We start from the raw sequence: 23,921 nt of genomic DNA on the forward strand, positions 1-23,921 counted from the left end.
AACAGCAAAAGCAGGCTAAAAGAACTAACTGATGTCCTTCCTCACACAAGGAGCCTGCAGGTCTCCATGGTCTTGTATCAGCAAACTGAGCCTCTGGAGCATGTCTAGAGATGGGAAACAGAGCTGTGAAGGGTGTGTAGCACAGCTCTTATGGGGTGCAGCTGAGGGAACTGGGATTGTTCGTCTGGAAAAGAGGAGGCTCAGGGGAGATCTTACCACTCTCTAAGCCTGAAAGGAGGCTGTGGTGAGGTGAGGTAGGCCTCTTCTCCCCGGTAACAGTGATAGGATGAGAGGGGATGGCCTTAAGTTGCACCAGAGGAGGTTCAGGTTGGATGCTAGGAAGTATTTCTTCTCAGAAAATGTGGCAATGCATTGGCACAGGCTGCCCAGGGAGATGGTGGAGTCCCCATCCCTAGAGGTGTTGAAGAACCATGTGGTTGCGGCACTGAGGAACGTGGCTAGTGGGCAGTACTGCTGGTGATGGCTGGTGGTTGGACTAGATGATCTTAGTAGTCTTTACAACCTCTTATTCTGTCTCTAGAGTTTTACGGGGAGATGCTGAGCAATGGAACGGTAGTTCCAATGTCTCTTTAAAAAAAAAAAAAAAAGAAAAAGAAAGAAAGAAGAAAAAAACCCGCTTCCAGCACGCAGCCAGCTGACCGGTAGAGAGCAGTGCAGTGCTCCAGCTGGGAGGAGTAGCCTTCGGACGCCCCGCCCCACAGCCGGCCATGAGGCTGCCTCATGCGGCAGCCCGCCTGCTGCCGCCGCTCCCCACCCGGGTCGCTCTGCTCCGGCGACGCGGGGCCGCCCAGACGCCCGAGCAGGTGAGGCACCGCGCTCGGCGGCACGGGGCCGGAAGCGGGCGGGAAGGAACGACCAGCCCCTTCCTGCGCCGCCCGGCGGGGGGGTGGTGCTGTGTTCGGGGTTGCGTGCTTAAGGTGAGCCGTGAAAGGCTCTAAGGGAAGTGGAGAAATGATGGTCCTAGCTTGGAGGGGGGTGGTGTGGCACGGCCCCAAGGAGGAAAGCCCGGCAAAGTTCTGTGTCCGCTTAGTGAATAATACAGCTTTGTTCAGAAACCAGAAGCTCTTTCTTCTTTCTTGTGAAGTGAAACATATGTCTTCTTGTTTTGTTTTGGTTTTTTTTTTTTTTTGTAGGCTGAGAATCAAAATCATGGCTGAATTCTAGCTAATTAGAGAGCTGTAAGAAAGAGGGGGACAGACCCTTCAGCAGGTTCTGCTGTGATAGGGCAAAGGGAAATGGTTTCAAACTAAGAGGCAAAACTTAGGTTGGATATAAGGCCAAAGTGTTTTACAGTAAGGGTGGTGAGGCACTCCAGCAGGTTGCCCAGGGAGGTGATGGATGGCCTGTCCCTGGGCACAATCAAGGTCAGGCTGGACAGGGCTCTGAGCACCTGATGGAGCTGTAGGGGTTTCTGTTCATTGCAGGGGGTTGGCCTAAGTGGCCTTTAAGAGTCACTTCCAACTCAAGAAATTCCATGGCTCAAATTATTATTCTTGGAATAACTTCATTGTTGCAGTGCTTTATGGCTCCAGAGAACTTGTACAATGATTTCAATGGATTTTACTTAAGTGTGTAGGTAAGCCTTGGCAGAAGTGATTGCCAAGTTCCAGGTTCTAGGAAGCAGTCTTTTCAGAGAATCACAGGATGGCCTGGGTTGGAAGGGACCCAAAAATCATGAATCTCCAACCCCCCTGCTACAGGCAGGGCTGCCAACTTCCCCATTTATTACTAGACTGGACTGCTCAGGGCTCCATCCAACCTGGCCTTGAGCACCTCCAGGGACGAGGCATCCACAACCTCTCTGGGCAGCCTGTTCCAGCACCTCACCACTCACAGTAAAGAACTTCCCCTGACATTCAACCTAAATCTTCCCTCCTTCAACTTTAAAATCATTTCCCCTTGTCCTGCTGTTATCTACCCTTTCAAATAGTTGCTTCTCCTCCTGTTTGTAGGCTTCCTTTAGGTACTTCCTTTAGGCTGCAATGAGGTCACCCCACAGCCTTCTTTTCTCCAGGCTGAACAAGCACAGCTCCCTCAGTCTGTCTTTGAAGGGAGGGTGCTCCAGTCCCCTGATTATCTTTGTGGCCCTCCTCTGGACTCTCTCCAACAGCTCTCTCTCTTTCTTGTACTGGGGGCTCCAGACCTGGAAACAGTACTTCAGATGGGGCCTCACAAGAGCAGAGTAGAGAGGGACAGTCTCTTCCCTGTCCCTGCTGGTCACCCCTCTTCTGATGGAGTCCAGGATACTATTTGCTTTCCAAGCTGCAAGGGCAGACTGCTGGCTCATGTTAAGCTTTTCATCCATCAGAATCCTCAGGTCCTTCTCTCAAGGACCGCTCCTTCTAGTCTGTATAAATGCCTAGGATTCCTCCGGCTCAAGTGCAAAATCTTGCTCTTTGCTGATGAGCCTTGCTAGGTTCACCCGGGCCCACCTTTCCAGCCTATCGAGGTCCCTCTGAATGGCAACCCTTCTTTCCATCTGTGTCATCCGCACCGCTCAGCTTGGTGTCATCAGCAAACTTGCTGAGGTTGCACTCGATTCCGTCATTGATGTCACTGATAAAGATGTTAAGGAGCACTGGTCCCAAGACAGACCGCTGGGGGATGCCGCTCATTACCAGCCTCCACCTAGACATAAAGCCATTGATGACAACCCTCTGTCTGCGGCCTTTCAACCAGTTTCTTATCTATCGAGTGGTCCACCCATCAAATCCACATTCCTCCAATTTGGAGATAAGGACCTGGTGGGGGACCATGTCAAAGGCCGTGCTTAAGTCCAGGTAAATGACATCGGTCGCTTTTCCTTTGTCCACCGATGCCATCACTCCATCATAGAATGCCACCAGATTGGTTAAGCATGATGCTCCACTGGTGAAGCCATGCTGGCTGTCTCTGATCACACACTCATTCCTCATGTGATCAAACATGTCATCCAGGATGATCTGTTCCATGATCTTCCCAGGTACAGAGGTGAGACTCACCGGTCTGTCCCCGGGGTCCTCCTTGCTCCCTTTGTTGTAAATGGGAGTGACGTGACCCTTCCTCCAGTCATCCAGGACCTCACCTGACAGCCACGACTTTTCAAATATGGTGGAGAGTGGCTCGGCAACCACCTCAGCCAGCTCCTTCAGAACCTAGGGATGCACGCCATCTGGCCCCATAGACTTGTACACATTCAGTCTCATGACTTGCTCTGTCCTCACAGTGGATTTACTGCCCTGGTCACCACCTAGAGGTTTAGGGACACAGGGCTCGGGGATGTGAGAAATACTGGAATCCTGGCCGCCAGTGAAGACTGAGGCAAAGAACTCATTCAGTACCTCAGCCTTCTCTCTTCGTCCGTTGAAGCCAGTTTTCCTTTTACATTTACCAAATGAGGTACACTCATTTTGGTCTGTCTCTTCTGGACAGTGTACCTGTACAACGTCTTCCTATTGTTTTTCACATAGCAATAGGAAGACATTCTTTTCAGTCATGCTCTGCTTTTTTCGCTCCTGATATCACACAGCCACAGGACCCACTACATTATCCTAGTGTGGATGTTGAGGGAATATGTTTGTCAGGCTTTGATTGCCCTCGTTAACAGGTGAGGAAGGAGAGAGGACCTAGCTTAGTTCTTCAGTTTGTTACATTTTAATATGCGTGGCATACGACCTCGATATCTTGATTATCACTGATACTAATTGATTTAATGTGAAAAAAATATTGTAATAGTTTTTAATAGTTGTTTTTCGTTTTTTGCCCTTTTAACTCCTTTCTCTGAAGCTGGAAAATAAAACCAAAGGGAAGCTCCAAAAGCAAATCTGTCAAGTTGTTCTGGACCACTTCGAGAAGCAGTACTCGACAGAGCTGGGAGATGCATGGAGCAGCATCAGGTCTGTTGTTTGAGGCAGACTGGGGTAGGGGAATGGGAGAGGTTCTGATAGTTTATAAAGCACTTAAAAGTTAACTTCCAAAAGAGTTTTGCATAGATTGTAGCAATTGTTCCACTTTATTTGTCATTTAGAACTGTAATAAAAACGAAGTAACAGAAGGTTAGATATTGGAATTATTACGTTTTTCCCTGACATTGATTTTTTGATGTGGTGATTAAGTTTCTGTTCACCTGTGTGTGTGTGTGTGTGCACTGCCAGAATACTACTGTCTTGCATGCTCTGTTAGCTGTTCTATAGAACAGTTAAAAAAGTAACCCTTTTTACTTCGCAGCTGCTATTAGTATTTTTCTACAGCTTCATAGTTGAGATGTTAGAAGAAATTGAGAACTGGCTGTGTATCTGTACAGAGAAGTGTGTCGCTTAACTTGGGCCTTAATCACACAGCAGCTGGAAAACTGGAATTCAGAGAGGACACCTTGCCTTCCCTGCTAGATGGCAGTTCCTCATAAAAAAAGCCATAGAAGAGCACTTCTGGAGGAGTTTATTGCTTAGCTTGTGTATAAGGAATGTGAACAAAAGCAGTTAGCTTCAAGATGAATGGTCATGTGAGCTTTGCCACATTATTTGAGTGGAAAAGTTTCTTTTATATTCTTAGTAACCATGTTACTACTCGGAATGACCTCTTGAAAATATGTATGTGTAAATAAAAGCATGAAAGTGCAGCATTAGTTGAACTGAATCAACCTAAAAACTCTTTAGGCTGGATCAATTTATGTTCTGCTTTTAGTCAATGAATATTGCAGATAGGAATTCAAATGGAAAATGGGAAATCTTTGAAGAAAAGCCTGAAAAAATCAAATTGAAATAAGAACAGTTGCATTCCTGTATTTAAGCACTGCTTTTCTATTATCTTCAAGGAATGTCTCCTCACCTAGGGTTTTTTTTTTTTTTTTTTTTTTTTTTTTTTTTTTTTTCCTGAAGCAGCAACTGTAGAACGTACATAGAAATTCAGCAAAGGACACTTGTAAAAATTGCATTTTACAAATGCTTGTATACAGCATTGGCTGGAATGACCACTGCAAAGCCGATGGGATTGCTTTTGCTGTGATTTCTGATAAATAACATTACAGTTGCTATTTGCCCCTAGAGAAGTAAAAAAGTTGTGTTTCATATGTTATAACTTCCACAGTCGTTTGTTAAAGAATTTGGAAAAATTGAGAATACCTTACTTAGAAGAAGTTAGTGTTTTAATGCAATAACTAAGGAAAATGATGGCTTGATTTCCTGTTGAAGTTCTTTTCCTGCATGTTTTTCACAACTGTATCTAATCAGGATGATTCCTTTTTGTTTGCAGAAGAATCATCTGGTTATCCATATGTAAGAAGAGGCATCTTGTGTGGTGGGAAGTTCATCTTACTTGTCAAGTTATTAAATAGATTTTCCTTTTTCCAACCTAGAGAGGTACTCACATACCCATCGTACTGGCAGCACGCCGTCCTGCTCAACAAATTCAGCCACACTGCTGACCTGGAGGACAACTTGAATGCACAGGGATATCATCCTGCCTTCAGAGGAACTTTGCCCTATCTTCCAAGATCACTGAAGTGTTATGTCAGTAGAACTCCTAGGAGGTTCCCTTCACAAAAACACCAGACTGGTAAACTGAAAGAATATTATCTACTCAACGCTGCTTCTGTGTTACCAGTGCTGGCTTTAGAGGTGAAGGATGGGGAAGATGTTTTGGATCTCTGTGCTGCGCCAGGGGGTAAATCGGTAGTGATCCTACAGTGTGCCCGTCCAGGTACTGTATCAAGAAGCTGATTTGCATCTGGGCTATTTGAGTTGTGTATGTGTTTCCATATGAGAGTTGGAAATGGGGTGGAGGGTATTTAATAAAAGTGTTTAGTTCGGTGCTGCTTGCTAACATTCTTTTGAATTCTATTTACCTAAAACTGATAAAAATGGCAGAAGTTATTTAAATATAGGTTACTGCATACTGGCAGACAGATGCAGAGTAGCTTCGTTTTTCTTTTTTTTTCCTACTAATTTCTTTATATTACTTCTAAGAATTGAATTTTACTTCAAGTCCTTTGTAGATTTGTTGACCCATGAAGTTAAGTAATTTACAACTCTAGAATGTTTGTACTTTTTTCCCTCCTGCTTCCATTCTGGACAGTGCTATGCAAATAGCGTAAGTAAATAAATGAACCAGTGTAAAATAGAATATAGATTAAATGCTAGATCTAGGCAGGGGAAGAAAGCTTATGGCAAGAAACTGGTCTATACCAGTATTTAATAAGTTCCAGTCTTGATTTACCTACATGTTGCAGAAGAGAGCTCTGAGATAACCCTAACGTGTTAGAAAGCTGCTGCTTGGTGTTGCCCAGTTTTGCTAGGCTGGGGGTCAACTAAGCCTTGGTTGCTGTTTCCAAGTTTGTCCGTTAGTTTGGGTAATCGTCTCAAAATGTTTGCAGCAACTTAGGTTCTTACAGATGAGAATGTTAATTAGAACCACCTGTCTCACTGATTACAGCTGGTTCTCATTCTCTCTCACTTAGAGGAATCCTGCTGATGAGCTAAATGAAGTGTGGGTTACCCTTTCAAAAATTTGCTAAGGGGGAATGTTTGTTGATTTTTTTTACCTCTCCTTCTAAAGGTATCAGTTTGTTGCTGAGAAAGTAGGGTTCAAGGAAAGTTGACTGTGGCTCTATCTGAATGGCTGGATGCTGACATGTATTCTCCTGTCTATAGCAGACATAGAATTTAGGATGAACTACAGATGGGTGTCCAGAGTTGGGAAAGGAAAAACTTTAATAAAATAGCGACAGGAAGTAAGAGAAAATGTATTGTTGTGCTTGATAATACAAGTGACTTTTCTTCAAAAGCTCTGACTGCTCTGACACGTTGCAGCGTGGGGTGCAGTCAGCTGAGCTTTCATTCAGTTAAAAGGCAGTTAACTTATAAAAGATACATACTTGGTTATCTAAGCACAATGGCAGAAGGAGCCTAGAATAATCTTCAGATAGCACATTGGATGTGACTTATGTTTAAAGTTTGTTTTACTGTGGAAGTCTATTGCTAACTTAAGTATTTTATTTTTTTCCTAGTAAATATTCATGGATTGCTTTATAGGAACGTGTTGAAATCTGTGAGGGTTTATAAAAAACAAGCAGTGCTATAAAATGTGTGATAACATAAGCACATAGTTTGCTCAGTGGCTTTCACAGAAAGTATCTGTAGAATTTCTGAGAACTGTGTACCTTTTTTTTTTAAAGAACATTTACTTTCTTTTCATTATTTTAAGGTCAGTTTCACTGTAATGAGTATGATGAGTTGAGATCAAGATGGTTGAAACAGACAATGGAATCCTTCATCCCAGATCCTCTGTTTAACTTAATAACTGTCTCTAACCTAGATGGTAGACAGATTGGAGAACTTAAGCCTGAGTTCTATGACAAGGTAACATTCCACTACTTTTCGTATGCTGCTCCCTTTGTTTTCTTATTTTGTTGGGTTCAGAAGAACATTCGCACAATGTTGTAGCTTTGTTATATAAACATCCGCAGAGCCTCAGAAATCATTTGATGAACCTTACTGCATGTTTGTTCATGTGCTAGATGATGTTATCCAGTTAGTCTTGACAAGGAACCTTGATAACGAAGAGCTTGTGGCGTCAGGTGTGTAGTGGAAATGCAAAGTCAGGCTTGAGCCAGTGATTGAGCACCTGGTGGGTAGGCAGGGCCAACCCAGGGGAGCTCAGTTGCAAGCAAAGCACTTGAGCGATTAGAAGAGATGGAACCAGCACCCACCCCTTCCCAGACCTCATTTAAGGGTTGAAGGTGGAGATGGGGGTATCTTTTGCTAGAGATCACTGTCTACCTGAGGCCTTCTGAAGATAAGTACATTCTTTCATTTGTTTCTTTGCCTTCTGCTGTCGTGTTTGAGCAGATCCTCACTCACTGCAGCTTGGGGTCTTGCTACTCTGCCATTGTTGCACCTTCCATCGTGTTACCGTGAGGAACAAGAAAGATCCATCCAGGTAGAGGGTAGTTTTGGAGCAGCACCTTCTTATGTTTTGTTTTCTCTTCCTACCTGGTGATTCCTTAAGAATGCCACATCTCAGCACAGTAGTTAGATTGTTCCCACACCCAAGATGGAAAGTAAAATATGGTCTTCTCAGTGCTTGCAAAAGTACTTTGATAGACAGTTCTCAGAAAGTGAATATCTGCATTGTGAATTGTCTTATTTGCTCTTTTTTGTATAGATACTGGTTGATGCTCCTTGTTCAAATGACAGAAGTTGGTTATTCTCTTCTGATATTCAGCAAGCTACACTTAGGTTACTACAAAGGAATGAGTTACCTGTTCTGCAGTTCCAGCTGCTAAGGTGAGAACTGTGAAGAGGAGCTGTTGAAGGAGCTTTTGTAGTTAATGAAAATTATATGAGGTCAAGATGTGTCATGTTTAGAATCCAAACCTAAGTTTCACTGCATGAGGGAAAAAAAACCGTAGGAGTATGTTGTTGCAATTATTGTTTAGATGAAAAAATTAATTTGAATATGGAAATTTGCATGGTGTAACGTAAGTGGTGAGATCTGGGTCCTTTGCTGTGCTGCTTCTGCATGGTGCTCTTGAACTAACTTGTATCTGTCTATTTTCAGATGATTCAGATCAGTCTGGTATATCTTTAGTGAATAAAGCTAAATTGATTTCATAAATGTTCCTTATCTGAAGTGAAAAAACTTGCACAGTATTCCTGGTTTGCTTCTTTGTCTTAAACTGTGAGAGTAGTCTTGTGTGTGTGTGTGTGTGTGTGTGTGTGTGTGTGTACCCCTTTGATTACTGTTAGCCCAAAAATACAACTTAGCATAACTAATTGGGTAAAAGAAAAAAAAAAAAAAAAGTAAAAGAATGCTGGTTTATGGGGGCACCAGGCTGGGGGAGGCTATCTGTTTTTCAGGAGCTTCCACCTTGTAGCTTAAATCAAAGTTGTCATGTATTACATTTTTTTAATAATACCAGAAATAGGCTGGCTAGCATTTGTGAAACCTTTGAAACTCATTTTTCTCCAATGAGGAAAAACTGTCCTGTGACTTCTCGGTAATTCCTTCTAGTCTTCAGTGTTTTTAACTAAGAAACAACCATGCCTGAAGTCTATCTGTCAAAGCAACTTGAGGGGAAATACAACATATTACAAAAAAAAAAAAGTAGTCGTTACGGAAAGTTCCCTTTGCAGCATTTCCAGGTAGTCTTGCACAAGTTCTGGCTGAAAAAGACCTATCAGAAGCCTGTGATTTATAGCAGAAATATGAGTATCTTATTGCAGTAATGCATCATGTCATCTATTTCCTTTGAAGAAATCGATCATATTTAAAACACTGACCTATTTCAGTTTTTTTCTTTTCAATATTTGACATACAAAATCCAATTTGTGATTCCCAACCAAAAGAAAACATATCATGCAGTGAAATTTGGAGAATTTGCATAAATCATTGGAATTTGTAATGCTGAAGTGAAGGACTTGTGACGACAGGAACTTTTTTTTAGGAACAAAACGAAGCAGAAATACACACCTGTTACCCCCAAATAGGGTTTAATTGAATTATTCCTAAATTGAGGAAAGAATTTTGTCTGTTGAGAGCATACTTCACAGTAGCAACAAGAATAAGCTTTGTAAGGACTAGAACAGTTTTGATATGGGGTTTAAAATCATTTTACTTTGACTTACATTTTATCATTCAGATATATCTGAGCAGTTCTGTAGATTGAATAGGATTGTTATGCACACTGGATATTATTTTTCTCCTCTAAAAGATTTTGGGGCACAATAATTAAATGGTGAGTTTCATGATGTAAAGATTGCACACTTAATCTAATAATGTACTTGGAAGCATTGTATGTGTCTGCTGGATTTTTATTGCTCCTTTTGATTATTTTAGAAAGGATTTCCAATATTAATGGCATATCAGATTGTACGTGAAAGGAGAAAAAGGAAATTATAAAATGAGAGCAGGAAAGGCTAAATGATTCATGCAAGTGCATTAGAATTTTTGCAAAACTAAGATTTAGAATATTACCTACTTGAGCCTTTGTTTTATAGCCAGGGTACGTAATTATAAATTAAAAACTCAGTTTGAATTCAGTCTCTGATACTTTCTGGTAGTAGATACCTTCCAGTAATATCCAGGAAGGCTGAACGTACGCTAAATCACTTTCTTCGAGTCAGCTCACACAGCGCTGGCTCTGGGTTACTTATTCAGGCTGCCTTGTGCTTTATGTTCATGGGTATCTCTCAACTCAGTTGCTCTATCTGTAAAACAAAAATAAATATAAAGCTAGGTGTCAGCAGTTTTGTTGAAAGTAGTGGAAGAAATGGTGTGATTTGAAGATAAAATATAAAAGCCAGCTGTGACTTCAGAATAGCAATAATTTTGTTGTATCAGGAAGACAGCAAAAGAGGTTACCTGCAAATGAGAATTATAAAATGCGGAAGGGAGTGCAATCTTTGTTTATTTTGAGTGGCATTCAGCACATAATTTGTGATTTCTACTTTCCTTTTATTTATGGTGATGCCTCACCTGTAATCCTGTTCTGAATTTTGTCATCCTGTTTTGGGGTTTTGGCTAAAGCAAATCATTCTTTGCAGGAGGGGGAACTGGGGACGTCAGTGAGGAAGAAAAAGTTTTTGTAATACATTGTACAAAGTGCTTGAAGGCTTCAGGGAGTAAAAAATCTTTTTTTTTTTAAAAAAAAAAAAAAAAAAAAAAATAAAGTTGAAACTGATGTGATGTTCTTCCTCCACCAGTCTGAACAAAATCTATGTAAATGAAATGTACAATGAAATGTAAATGAATAGCGTAGATGTTGAACAGCAAATTTTATAAGCAACAAGGGCATCACTGATTGGAAGGAAATTGAGACTATAGTGATTGTTAATATCAAAACCAAAGCATCCCTGCAGAGTGCTATAATCCAAGAACATGCTGCAAATCTTGTTATTATTTGGAGTGTTCATGCAGAAAACAAATTGCAAAGTAAGGAATGTTCATTTCCTGATAGTGAATGCTAGCGTGAAAGGCAGTGGTTCCCACAAATGAATTTACCAATCTTATCAGTTCTCAGATGAAAATTAAACTGGGGGGTTAAGGTCGAGTGCATAATAACTTGATGGTGAAACTGTTACAGATGTTGTAATTATTTCTGAATCACTTATTGCAGCTGAAATAAACTGTTAGGATTCAGCTGAAAATAAATCCAAACAGGATGCACTTCAGAAAATGCAGCAAAGGCATTCAGACTACTTTAATTCTGTACACAACATCTTGCAGGAGTTAAACAGCTGTAATTGGTGTCTCATACAGTTCTGGTCCAGAGGAACTCAAACTGACTTTAAAAGATGTAGCTGACTTTTTTTCACCTAGTTTTCTCTGAAAGTAGTTAATAACTACAAGAGGATGTGTTAGTTTTGAGCGTGCAAGGCAAGCATGCACAAAGCTAAAAGGTTTGAGAGAATTTTGAGCATATGAGGTTTGAAGAGACATGACTATTCCGTTCTTCTGATTACTGGTGGCAAAGTCAGTAATACAAAATACTTGTTTTGCTAGTTGATCTTTTGGGTTGTATGGGTTCTTGTTTTTCAGAATTCAAAATGAAGCATTGTATCTAGATTAAGGAGTCAGAAAAAGACTTTATTGCCCTTGGTTAATGAAATGCTTCCATCAAGACAGTGAGCATGTCCCAGCATCACCATGGTTTGTTAAAGCATGTCAGCAACTCGCTGCAATCAAACAAGGAACTTTTTTTCCTGACTGCTTGATAACTATCCACGAGAACAGCCCCTAAACACTCCACATACCTTTTAGCAGAAAGTCCAATGTCTTGTCTTCCCTCTTGAGCACCAGAGTCAATGTGCATGGCACGCTTCAGTCACCTGTAAAATAAGGTTGACATTTTCCCTTAAGTCATCAGTAGAATTGGTAGCCTAAGTCTCTAAAGGCTAACCTGCTTACCAGCAGACCAGCATTATTTTCTGAAGCCCAGTCTTTTGAAAATTAAGTGAATAATAAAGCTTCTCATGAAAGCTTAGGATGCAAACAATTGAAGTTACAAGCTGTTCTCTGTAATTAAATCTGCGACATAGATTCATAGAATAAATGTGCTCGTAGAATTTCATCATAGATTTTTTTTTATTAAAAGAATTGGAAAAAAAAAGTGTATTCAATATTCTGAATTACTGAAAAAATACAGCAACTCCACTATTAATCCTTTGATTTTGGATGTGTCTTCTGCGTTTTCACTGAAGAGTTTTCCACATGTACTTCAGTGAAGAATTACAATGTTTCTTTTACCCTTTTTTGATGTATGTGTGCTGCAAATTGCTTATTTTGTTGTAAAATGAAGGCAAATTCTGGTTTATTTATTTATTTTAAGTAGGTAGTATGCAATCATATGACTGAGGTATCAGGGTATGGATACCACCATACTATGGTTGGTTGTTTTGTTTTTTTTTGTTAAGACGAGAGCCTTTATGACGTGGACATATAATGATATATGGCAGCCTTGACTGAGAGTACTAGACTCCTACATCAGAGCTCTTTGGGTTAGTTATGTAACATTTTCAAATGATCTGAGGAAATGCTTAACTGAGGTGTCAGTGATGCAGTGGTGAATTGAGAGAGGAAATGAATGCTGTGTTCTGTGGAGAATGGAAGAGAAGACATGTAGGAAAGTGAGGGGTATGTACATGTCTGTACTGTTTTTTGGCTTGTCCCCTGGAGTTTTTCCTATTCCTCCTTATGTACTCCTTGTTTTCTGTAATCATCTACTTACCTCCACTGAGAATCTGTTAGAATTGTAACTATTGTTCTGGCAGATTCTGTAGGTGGTTCTTCCCTTAACCGCTTTCCGTCTCTGAAAAATTGAGTAATTTATGTAGAGTGATTGCCCAAGGCTTCGTATCAGGTGTGCTCTTCAGGGCATTTCACTGAGCAAAACCAGGCTCCTTTTCTGTACCGTCTTGTCCCTTCGGTTGAAAGTCTTTTGGTAGCTGTTGGCTGGACAGTGAGCTTTTACATTTTGTTCTAATTACGCATATGTCAGTATTTATTCCATGCTATTCCTCAAGAGACTGTTGGTTACACTGCTAGAAGTACAAGTCAGTCTTATTCCTTTCTGTTGAGGCTGCCATGAGACAAAAGTAGGGATGTGTCAGCAAGAGGGAGCGCAATGTTTGAGCTTAGGGAAGGTGGGAGCAGTCAGTCCCTGGAAAACCAGACCAGAATCTGTTTTATATAAATAGCTGTTAACTAAAACACTTAATGTTTGAAAATTGAGTATTAGTAAGTGTCTGAATGAGTGTGAGAGACATACTGCATCTTTGTTCGTATTAAAAGTCAGTCTTTGATCGGTAGGTAACACCTGTAGCAGGGAGCAAAAGAATGCCTTTATTTATTTTAGAATAGACTCTGGTTGGTTTTTTGGAATTATGGCTGGTTTCCATTTTTTCAGTCTTCAGAGGCTGCTGTTGTGGCCCAATCTCATCTTTCTTCAGAGATGAAATAATTTCTGAATTTATGTACTGCCTAGTTCCTAAAGCCTTTTGAGTGTTCTGTTCATAACTTACTTAACAAGTCCCTGATATTTATGTAATTTACATATCAAGTAGTGGGTTGCAAAAAAAAATCTGGAATCAATAAACGGAAAAAAATCTATTCAGTGGCTAGATACTTGGGTTCACAAATGTGAACAAATGAAGACAAAAAAATTACTTCTGTCTTCATTCTTTTCTATATATGCGTGATTCGTAAGTTGTAATGAAAAATACTACTTCAGAACCTGCATGGTAAAGTCACAGTAGGCTTCAAAAGTCTACTGGTCTGCCTTCTCTAGTTGAAAAGTTTCTATTTGGGCTGACTGTGTTAATAATTTCTCAAATAAAACTCTGAAGTTTGGAAGAGGAACGGACCTCTGCAAGCATTAATCCTGCTATGACTGAAATGACTGAAGTTCTGATTTGAAGTGAGCTGACTTTGGCTGCTGCAGGGTAACTACACCTAGCCTTACTGTCAGTGACACTGCTTGTGTGGAGGCACAGCATGTATGTGTATGAGGCAGCTGCAACGTTTGAGAGTGGGGGAAAAGTTGATGGGTATTGCATTGACACATTCAACTCTTAAATATATGTATAGAAATAACCTAATCTGTTGTCCTTGTCAGGGTACTTTTAGCAATTTTGGTAAGGCAATTTTAGTATAGCAAAGGATATCTCGTAGCCTTGTGTTAACATAGTGATTGTTCTAGGACTCAGTGTGCATCACAGGAGGAAGCTCGATAATGTTAATTTGAGGTCTAATATTCTTGAGTTCTTAATATTCTTATCAGAAGAACTTGAAAATATTTGCTGTAGAAACATTATTGTTCGGAATTTTCAGAGGAAGATATTGGAGCAGGTGTGTTTGGTTTCCTTTTTTGAAGGCTGTTTAGTTTAATTCTGCAAAATAGCTGTTTCTTACCATACCTTGTGGTGATATTTGAAGTTGTCTCTCTCCTGTACACCTCTGTCACTGCTCTTCACAAATTATTATAAACTGTGCATGTCATCACAAGAGGGATTTCCTTATCATCTTGGCTTTATCTGAGGAAAAGCTAAGCAAAACCTTTAACGTGCAGTCCATGTTACCGTGATGCACCTGGACTACTGTAAGAGAAAGAAAGAAATGCCTGATATCTTTTGTCAACAAAAAGAATAGAATTGAGGATAAAAGCAAGCTTAACTTGAAATACTCTAATTCTAGAATAGTTTGTATGTGTTAGCAGGTTTCATTCTGATCATGGTCGTGCATATTGAGCAGAAATACATTCCAGTTGCCAAAAGATGGCGCTGTTGAAGTGTTATTATTTTTAAAATACCCTAAAATATACCCTATCTTTTTCTTTAAACACTGAAAAAGGTTAAATGAGTAATGTAATTAATACTGACCCTTCCAGTGGCATGCAACATACACCCAAGCATAGGAGGAGTGGGCTGAACATACAGGTGTTAGCTGTAATTTTGAATTACAAATTTATTGTCTGCCTGTTTTTGAAAGAGAATTGGCAATGCCAAGACTTTTAAAACAACTAAAATGTCAGCTTATCATGTTTAATTTTCTTTTAGTGTGAAAAATCTTAATTTAGGGTTCTTGCTTAACTGTATTTTAGTGCTTTTAGAGTTGGCTCTAGAGCTGCCTTTATTTCCAGAGGTATCAAATAATCATACTACTGTGTCCTCTAATAGCATCATCTCTATTTCTAGTTTTAAAGTAAACTTCTTGAGAAGTAAACTTAAACGAAAATGTTCCAAAATAGTGTATTCTTTAAAATAAAATGTTATCCAGTATTCAAGATTTATGAGGGATTAAGAGAGACTGATGTACCATTTGTACCTCTGACTTTGTGGTATAATAAGTGCTATTGAACCTGTATCCAAAAAACATATTGCAAAGAGCAAAACTTTTTCGTTGACAAAACTCATTTAGAATGAGAAGAGGTGGAACTTATATTTGGATTATGGTTTAGACTTATGTACTGGAAAGATATAAGTGCAAATTCAGTGACTGGAAAGTAATAATGTCAGTAAGCTGAGGCAGACAGGAGAAGCATCAAGCAAATTTCTACAGAATAATGTACCAGTTAATCTCAGTATAACCTGTTATTTTCTAGCTGTTGTAATTACAATGACTTGACTATTTTGATATTGTAGTGAGTTTCTCTAATTGTACGAAACTGTTATCTCCTGAGTTGCATTAATTATCTCAGAAAATATTGACTTTTTTTCCTTTAGTTTAACATGTAAGCTTTCTCACAAACGTGCAGTAGTAATTGCAGTTCTATAGTATACTTCTTTTTGCATGCTTTTTTATATTGTATCCTGGAAGAGCTGAACCTTTGGATTCAGGCCTTGTATGATGAATGGTGCATGTTAATTGATTGCTTTGTGTTTTACCAGTTTTGTTCTTCTTTTGTTTTGCTGTGTGTTGACCAGGTTACAGAACTAAAACAATAACCTCTCACTACTGCCATGGTGCAATATGATAGGGTGCAACACAAGCTGAGTTACACACATCAGCTGCTGACAGTATAGTAAAACAAAATTGGTTGTATGGAAAACTGGACATGGGAGACTCCAGGAAAAGTTTCTTGTCCTTCTAATACGTGTTCTCATGAGAAGCTTGAAACTACAGTGTTAGTGCATGTCACATGTAAAATTCAGTATGGTAAACAGATATCTTCAAGTTGTCAAATTAAGTGTAACTCGATTCATATTTCAACTAAGTTTTGCTACTTCTTTAATAAGTTGGAAGAAGAACATCTGTAGCACTAAGAGAAGAATCACTGTGGTTTAATTACCTAATGTATTTTATGTTTAAGCAACACATTATAATAAAAGAAAGGTGGAAAAACCATCAGTGTCTTCTGCCCTCATGTCCTTCTTAGTTATCTACATTTGGAGCTCATGTTTGGAAGTTACCAAGTACCTCATGACAAGCACTGAAGAGTCAAGCTTTGAATAAGAATCAGAGTGATAACACCTTGTGTAAGAGGAACTGTACATCCTTGAACTGTGTAGTCACAGCAGCGATAGTAGGTTCTGCGGGGAGTCAATATGTTATGGTCCAGCTCTGATATGCCCCTTTATAATAGGACTTGTTTCCCTCCCTTGTTTATAGAAGATTAGTTTACTAAATGTATTTGTGCATGCTTTCTTATCAATGAATTCTCTATCATGCTGACGATGAGGGGATCTGATTCTCTGAATCAGCTTAACCCACCACATTATCCCTCTGTGACTTTGAGCCCAGCTCTTTTTCACTTTGAATTTTGCAGCTCTTTGAAGGTTTTTCAGAAGCCAGGCACAGCTTAATCAAGGATGGCGGTTGGTTGACATTGAACGCTGCTGCTGAAACAGCTGTTGCTGAGCTTGTCAAGATGGATAGATACAGTGATTTAACCTTGCAGTGTCAAGTAATCTCCCTTAGGTATTTTAATTCATGACATAGGTTCAGAGTAAAGATGACTTTGCATTCAGCAGCCCAACTTTTTTGGGTCACGGGCTAGTGAAAATTGTCAAGGAGTCTCGGTTTTTGTTGTGAGGTTTTCTGATTTTCTTCTGGAAATTGTGTTGCTCCTTCCTCTGAATCCTGCACCGGGGTCTTCATGGTAGGAGCGTGGTGCCTTTGGAAATAGTGCCTATTAGTGCCTAATAGTGAAGTAACAAATAGGATATTTGTTACTTCATAGGAGAAAAGCATGTAGCAGTGTCTAGGCTGGCCTACTTTTTCAGTACTTACCTCTTTTCTCGTTTTTAACAGTAAAAATATTTTCTCACTTGTTTGAGTTCTCATATAGTATATGCGTTATAGGAATGCAGCTGTAGTTATCAACTCTGAATACAGTTTTATCAGGTGTACTGAAAGTACATCTTGATTGTTGTGCAGAAATATTTTCACATTTTTGACTGGCTGTTTTTCTGTGGCTCAGCATTCCTGGATATATGGAGAAGATGTAAAAGGAAGGAGAAAATACGAAAATGAGAAAACTATTTGGTTTCTTATAATATTATGAAGATGAGCTACACTTTAAGACACTGTTTAGATTTCTTCTCAGTAAGTTCTGATAAAAAGCTAGAAATTGAGCAACTATTAGATGTGGGAAAAATGCTTCTATGATTTCCAGAACTGCTACAAGTCTAAGGAAACAGAGAACTGTGCACTGATCCTAGTTTGTTGTTCATCTTCAGAATAAGAATATACTTGCCTGTTTCTTTAATGGTTTTGTATTTGTTTATGATTAAACACAGAATGCTCTTTAGGAATGGCCTCACAGAATGGCCTTTTGGAACAGTACTTAGGTACGCTGTTGTTAGTAAGGTCTTAGATCTTCAGATACTGCTATAGCACACCTACAAAGCTACATACTTTTAGAAAGAGTAACTGAACTGTGAACATTTTTTTTTTTCTTTCTCCTTTCTTGTAGTAGCAGAAACAATTATGCCTGTGGCAAAACCGCATATTTCAGTGACCTTTTCAATTCTGTGAAGTGTTGCTCATGTTTCATACATCATGTTTTACATGTTAAATTTGGATACGTATAATCAACTTTGTGTATGAATGAGGAACTGCCCATGAACTACACTTACAGCTGTTTTATCAGTGTCTACGTTTGTCTAAGAAAGTGGATATGTTGTCTTCCTTCCTGATAGTAACTCATTGTGGCAGTTAACTGTCTCTGTTTTGTTCATATGTTTAAAAGTGCAAGATTTGCAATGTGCCCTGTGATTCCTTACTAGAAACTATGAACAGGTGACACTTTGGGCACTGGGCTGTTTTGTACCAAGACACAGCAAAATGGCAATGAGCGTTACACCAAAATTCTGAAGAGATGCTTTACTGCAGAATTTCTAAACTAGAAAATGGTGCAATTAATTATGCTTTAAGAAGATAATTTCGTAAAGATTGCTTTCACTCTAGTATTTGGAATCTAAATAAAAAGGCAACCAATTCAGGACATCTAAAAACTTTTGTTTGTTGTGAAACGATGGAATATTACTGAATTCCTTGCAGATATTTTGTGATGTGCATACTGTGGCTTCGTGCTCTGCTTTATAGTGGCTGTCTTCGGTGCATCTGGGTGTGTTTTGGTTGGTTAGACAAGCCAGGCAGAAGTAGCCTTAACTCTGCCCATTAAAATGGACGGCTGTCACCATAGCACGAGAGTGGCAAACACAAAACTTATTTGGACAGACAGCTGAGGCTCTCTGGTCCAATATTTTTGAACCCTGCTATAAGGTGTATGTGTATTGGGGTGGAGGAGGAAGAGAAGGGGTGACTATCCAGGACTGAGTAATTGAAGTGAATGCTGGTAATTAGAATCACAGAGTCATTAAGGTTGGAGCAGACCACTGTGATCATCTAATCCAACTGTCAACCCATCAGTTGCAGATTTGGAAAGTAAGGTCTGGGTTGGACAATGTGACCTTCAGGGTTCCCTTTCAACATAAATCATTCTGTGATCACGTGGAAAAATGTTGGTATGACAACCATTCTATATTTACTGTCTCAAAGTGATGTGGTTAATGCCATCTGTATCAGACTGTATCTACAATATTCTTAAACACTTTCACAGATCCTCAGAAACTACTCAGAAGTCTGAGATAAGCTTGCTCTTTCACATTCTTTAGCTAAGTTTGGAAGTGTCCTAGAATGAGTCCATTAGGCTCAGTTAAATTGAAAGTATTCAGACTACTTAAGTTTTCTGTAACCTGTTCTTTACCTGTAACAGGCTGATCTTGACCTGTTCTCTCACTTACGCTAAATGTGAGCCATCTGCTCACTCACCATCTTTTTATTGCACTGGTACAACAAAGGCATTAAACACTGACTTTTAATTTTTTTTTAGCATCATCTGTTGTCAGAGATCTGTTCCCTTTATGCTAAGTAAAACTGGAGTAGTGTAGTTACACTATGTATTTGGCTTGTTGATGAACCTTACTGAGACTAATAGAAATGAGCAAGATGATCTTACACTCCTCAGAGAAATACAGTACAAAGTTTAATGGTATAATGCAAAGAGTATAGAGTATATTACAAAGGTGTTTTCACCTGGGAAAGTGAACAGTGATATATTAGTCATTTGTCCAGGTGTTTCCCTATTATTTATAGGACTTTCAGAGTTGCTTTGATCCTGCTTGTGATAAAGCTTTTGTTATTGATTCTCATACTGAAAAGGCCCAATCTTGTTTTTATAAAAGAAAGAAGGGCCTTGAGGTTTCTTCTTCCTTCACTCTTTTTTTTCTTTTTTCTCATTCTGATATCGTGCTTAGCAGATCCTCAGCTTGCCTCTGGAGGAATTGCTATTTCAGTGGCATTGTGTTTATTCATCTGAGCCTGAAACCAGGCTCACTGCTTCTGGGGGCTGCTCCCCTGATTTGAGGATTGGGGTTTTTCGTTTCCACTTAGTGTCTTCGTGTTGCTGGTTTTGTTTCTTCTTGGTCAATGCAGTCATCTCAGTGATGCCTGCCAATCTAATAATTCAATAGTCTTCTGTGGTACAAGGTTTTCTTTTCTTTTTTTAATTTGCTGTAAGTCTATGAATTGCATATCTCATTTTCTTACTCTTACGAGTTATAGTCTTTCTTTCTTTATGAGAAGGATCTTGGGAATCTGCTTTAATGGAAAGTAAGCAGTTTGTTCAGTCTCAGTTTCAGTGGGGAATTAAGGAGGGGTGAGAGGGGAGGGAATACCCTGTACTGTCCATCAGTAGTCGTGAAATATTGCCCTTATTTAGCCAGTATTTGTCAACAGGATAATAAGGGTATATAAACACGTAGACACAGGTAGATGATATAATGCAACAAATCATATTTCCTTAGGAAATCAGATTGAGAAGTAGTGTCTAAGTGAAATCTCCAGCCCTGATATATGCTGAATAAGTTGCTGAAATTGCACAAATTAGAGCAGAGCAATTAGTCCAGGCTATTACTGCAACAGTACATTCTGCTATTTGTTCACTCCAGCAGCCAGCTAAGTATCTAACTAGCACTTTTGATGTGGTATTCACCCATTTTGTATGCACAGTTGCAGCATTTTCACAGTTATGCTGTGCATATAAATGATCCAAAGTATATTCTGCAACTCTGAATGAATGCTGTTATCTACTTGTCATTCTTACATTAAAAAAACCAACACACTCTTAATTAACTGATAATACAATAATGAATGAGGAGGCAAAACTGTGATGCAGGTGTTCTCCTGAACTGTCAGTTATTCTATTAATATTTCATGATGTTATTTTTTCCTATTTGTGTACCTATTTGTAAATCTAGATTTACAACTCTCACACCTTTCCTCCTTTTCGCCTCCCCTATTCTATCCCTCAGTATTTCACTATGTATGCTTAACTTTTTTTTCATTATTTGCAGGTCTGCTATTAAAGCACTGCGTCCTGGTGGATCATTGGTCTACTCTACTTGCACTCTCTCAAAGGAAGAGAACAGCAGTGTAATAAATCTCATTCTGAACTCCTGCAGTAATGTTATTCCTGTAAATATAAGTGAAATTGCCAAAGCTGTTTCCCAGGAATTCACTTTTCACGGTGCTACACAACAGCATGAACTTCTGGTTCTGCCAGAGAAAGGGAGAGCGTGGGGTCCAATGTATGTAGCTAAATTAAGGAAAATGTAGTCCGCTTGATGCCCGTTAGTTTATTCACCAATCAACTAAATTGTATTTATTTCTACTATACTGTGTGTGTTTGAGCACACGCATGTCCAAGTCAATTGAATTTCGAATTTCGCTGTTTTGTGTATGGAGCTCCCTAATAAAATGAAAATGAAATGTAACCTGGTTACCTGAAAATACAAAATGTTTTTTAACATGGGCGTGTGGGCGAAATCGGAGCCTGGCAGTATTTTCCAGGTGATGCTCTTAAATGGATTTGTACTCCCGAATAGAGGCCTGTGTGGTTCTTTTTGTACTGTTTTAAAATTACTAATTCTGATGAAATAGAGTGTATTTTTCAAAAATGGTTTGAATGGTGCCTGCTTCTGAAGTCTTGGAAATCCTGCATTCATTCTTGAAGATACCTTGAAATGTGTTATCTTGAAATGTGTTTTCTTGTAAGAGCTGCTTTGTATGCAAAGTTGGTCGTCTTAAGCTCTGACTATGCCTAGCAGTGGCAAAACAGGTTTAATATTAGTTAGGTTGTTTAATGGTTGAAAACTGTTTTATGTTTAGCTGCTGACCTTTGCATCTGTATATCAGCACCAGCCTTTTTTAGCTTACAAAAATAATTTATATTTTTGAAAGGTCTCCGTAACAGTTGACTTAGATGTGTTTAGCTTTGATACTTAGTTTGTGACATAATGCAGTATATCGAGCTGGCTGTGAGGCACACAGAACCAGAATGATTAATAACTGCAGTAGTGGTATCGTATTCAGACAGTTCTGTTACATGATTGCAGTAATTATGAACAAAACAATCTGAAGAGGTGGCTTATATCCCAAGTTAAGGAATGTTAAATGATTTGTGATGGTACATCTGTGTTGTGTACAGGAGATTCAGTGAGAAGAATACATATTAATATTCTCTTAGGTTTCCTCAGTTCTGCTGTGCAGTGCTGTAGAGAAATATGGCTGTATAGGCAGGTATGTACATGTTCATGCATATATACACATGCAAACTGTATTTTCACGTATACTGTGGATGGACTGAGTGTATAAAGCATCGATTTGTCAGTGCTTGGCTTTTGCCTCTGAATAAATCATGTAACAGTATATCTGTTTGGTTGGATGCCTGTGTTAGAATAGAATGGAGTCCTCCTGTGCCACTCTTAGCAAAGAAATTAAGTCGTTTCCCTGACTGAAGCTTATAGTGAATTTTTAAGGAATGCTGTTGTCAAGAGTGGAGATTTTTTTGGGGGTGTATGGCACATGTCTCAAGTTTGCGTGATTGTGTACATATGGATGTCATATTTTGTGTGTACGTATTTGTGTACATGCATGTACAATCAATCCCAATCAAAACCAAGACTACTGCAGTTTTTTTTCTTCTTGAAAACAGAAGGACATTGGCTCATAAATACTGGAAAAAAATAGTTAAAATGATTATTGATTCAGCACCTCATTAACAAAGGTGAGAAGAATGTTGATGATGTGAGGTCTTCTGTCAGAAGTTCCATTGGAAATGCAGTAGTTCTACTTCAGTTTCTCTAGTAATTCTGTTGTGGCAAGCTGAAAAATGCTTGTTACCATTATGAGTAAACTACCTTTTGTCACTGGAATGAATTTTGTTTTTAATGCTTTTATTCTTTGCTCACCTTGTTATATTGATGGGCTTTAACTCTTCACAGCAGTCCTGTCATAGACTGCTTAATGTCTGTCCCCACTCAGCTGTATATTTACTGGGAGCCTCCTGGACCTAGTATCTAAAGCAGTGAGATGGCAATGTTCAAAACCACGGAAGCTAAATTGTAGAAAAATCTTTGTTGCTTAAAAACAGATGCTGATTGTAAACAGTAGCTTTAGTTCTTTAGACTCCTGTGACCGAGAAGAAAAATGGTTGGGGCAGTTTGCCCTCAAATAGAATCTCGCTGCTGTTCCTGCTGCTGAAGCAAATAAATGCATGAAGTACTCTTCTCCTTTGATACATGAATTTCCACAGTTATCCTCTCCTTTACTTTGTGAGGAAAAATGTTTGAGGCCCCAGTAGTATTAAATTTTCAGCAGTCTGTCTGAAAGCTTAAGACTGTATGAAGCATATGCAACTTGAGGCAGAGAAGTCACTAATGTATGCAGATGATGAGACTGTGTTCCTTTGAAAAAAAACTAACAGCATCTGCCCCAGAAACATTAAATGTAATATCTGAATTTGGAGTCATCTCAGGCGACTGGATGAAATAACAATACCCTTGTCAAAACGCTTTTCATCAGTTTTATTTGCCCTGTGGAAATTGAAATGGAAAGCCTAGAATGTAACATTCAGGAATGGAATTAAAATATGTGATTAAACTGAATAGTTGAGGAAAACGTGGGCTAGGTAATCACACAATGAATAAAGGAATGCTTGAAAACTGAACTCTGCTCAGTCTCGATATATGGGCGAGTCCCTGTGAACCGCATTGCATTAGACCTAAATTATGCGGCAAGGCCTCCTGATTTATATAAAAGCTGCACTGAGTTCTGCAGCACCCTTTGCTGTTCTTCTGGAGTTTCTTTGCAGCTAGCCATACAAAGGCAGCAAAACGACAGGAGGGAAAGAGGCTCACTGTGAAGTGATACTTACTTTGCTTCGTAACAGATGAGTGCTTGTTCAGAGTACTGTGGAGAATTTTTTTATGTTCTAATTAGTTCTGGCTGCTGACAGGGATTTGGTAAGCACGTGTGGTGGGAGAGGGAGGAAAAGAAGGAGAAAACATTCCTATGGAGGTAAGGGGGATCGTTTGCATACACCAAAAGCAAGGGTATTTAGAAAGCTCGTGTGCCTGTTCAGA

At 39.3% G+C, this 23,921-nt stretch overlaps 1 protein-coding gene across 1 annotated transcript; it reads left to right on the forward strand.

The window, feature by feature from the left end:
• Positions 1–728: 728 nt before the first annotated feature.
• On the forward strand, positions 729–23,506 carry NSUN3 (NOP2/Sun RNA methyltransferase 3). Its single transcript, XM_042810735.1, has 6 exons — positions 729–824; positions 3,787–3,896; positions 5,354–5,697; positions 7,201–7,355; positions 8,161–8,282; positions 20,853–23,506. The coding sequence occupies exons 1-6, from the start codon at positions 729–731 to the stop codon at positions 21,112–21,114; spliced, it is 1,089 nt and encodes a 362-aa protein (XP_042666669.1). The 3' UTR covers positions 21,115–23,506.
• Positions 23,507–23,921: the final 415 nt, after the last annotated feature.

Source organism: Centrocercus urophasianus, unplaced genomic scaffold (assembly GCF_019232065.1).
Source record: "Centrocercus urophasianus isolate 14NV4802_14NV808 unplaced genomic scaffold, USGS_Curo_1.0 seq_12, whole genome shotgun sequence".
Lineage (NCBI taxonomy): Eukaryota > Metazoa > Chordata > Aves > Galliformes > Phasianidae > Centrocercus > Centrocercus urophasianus.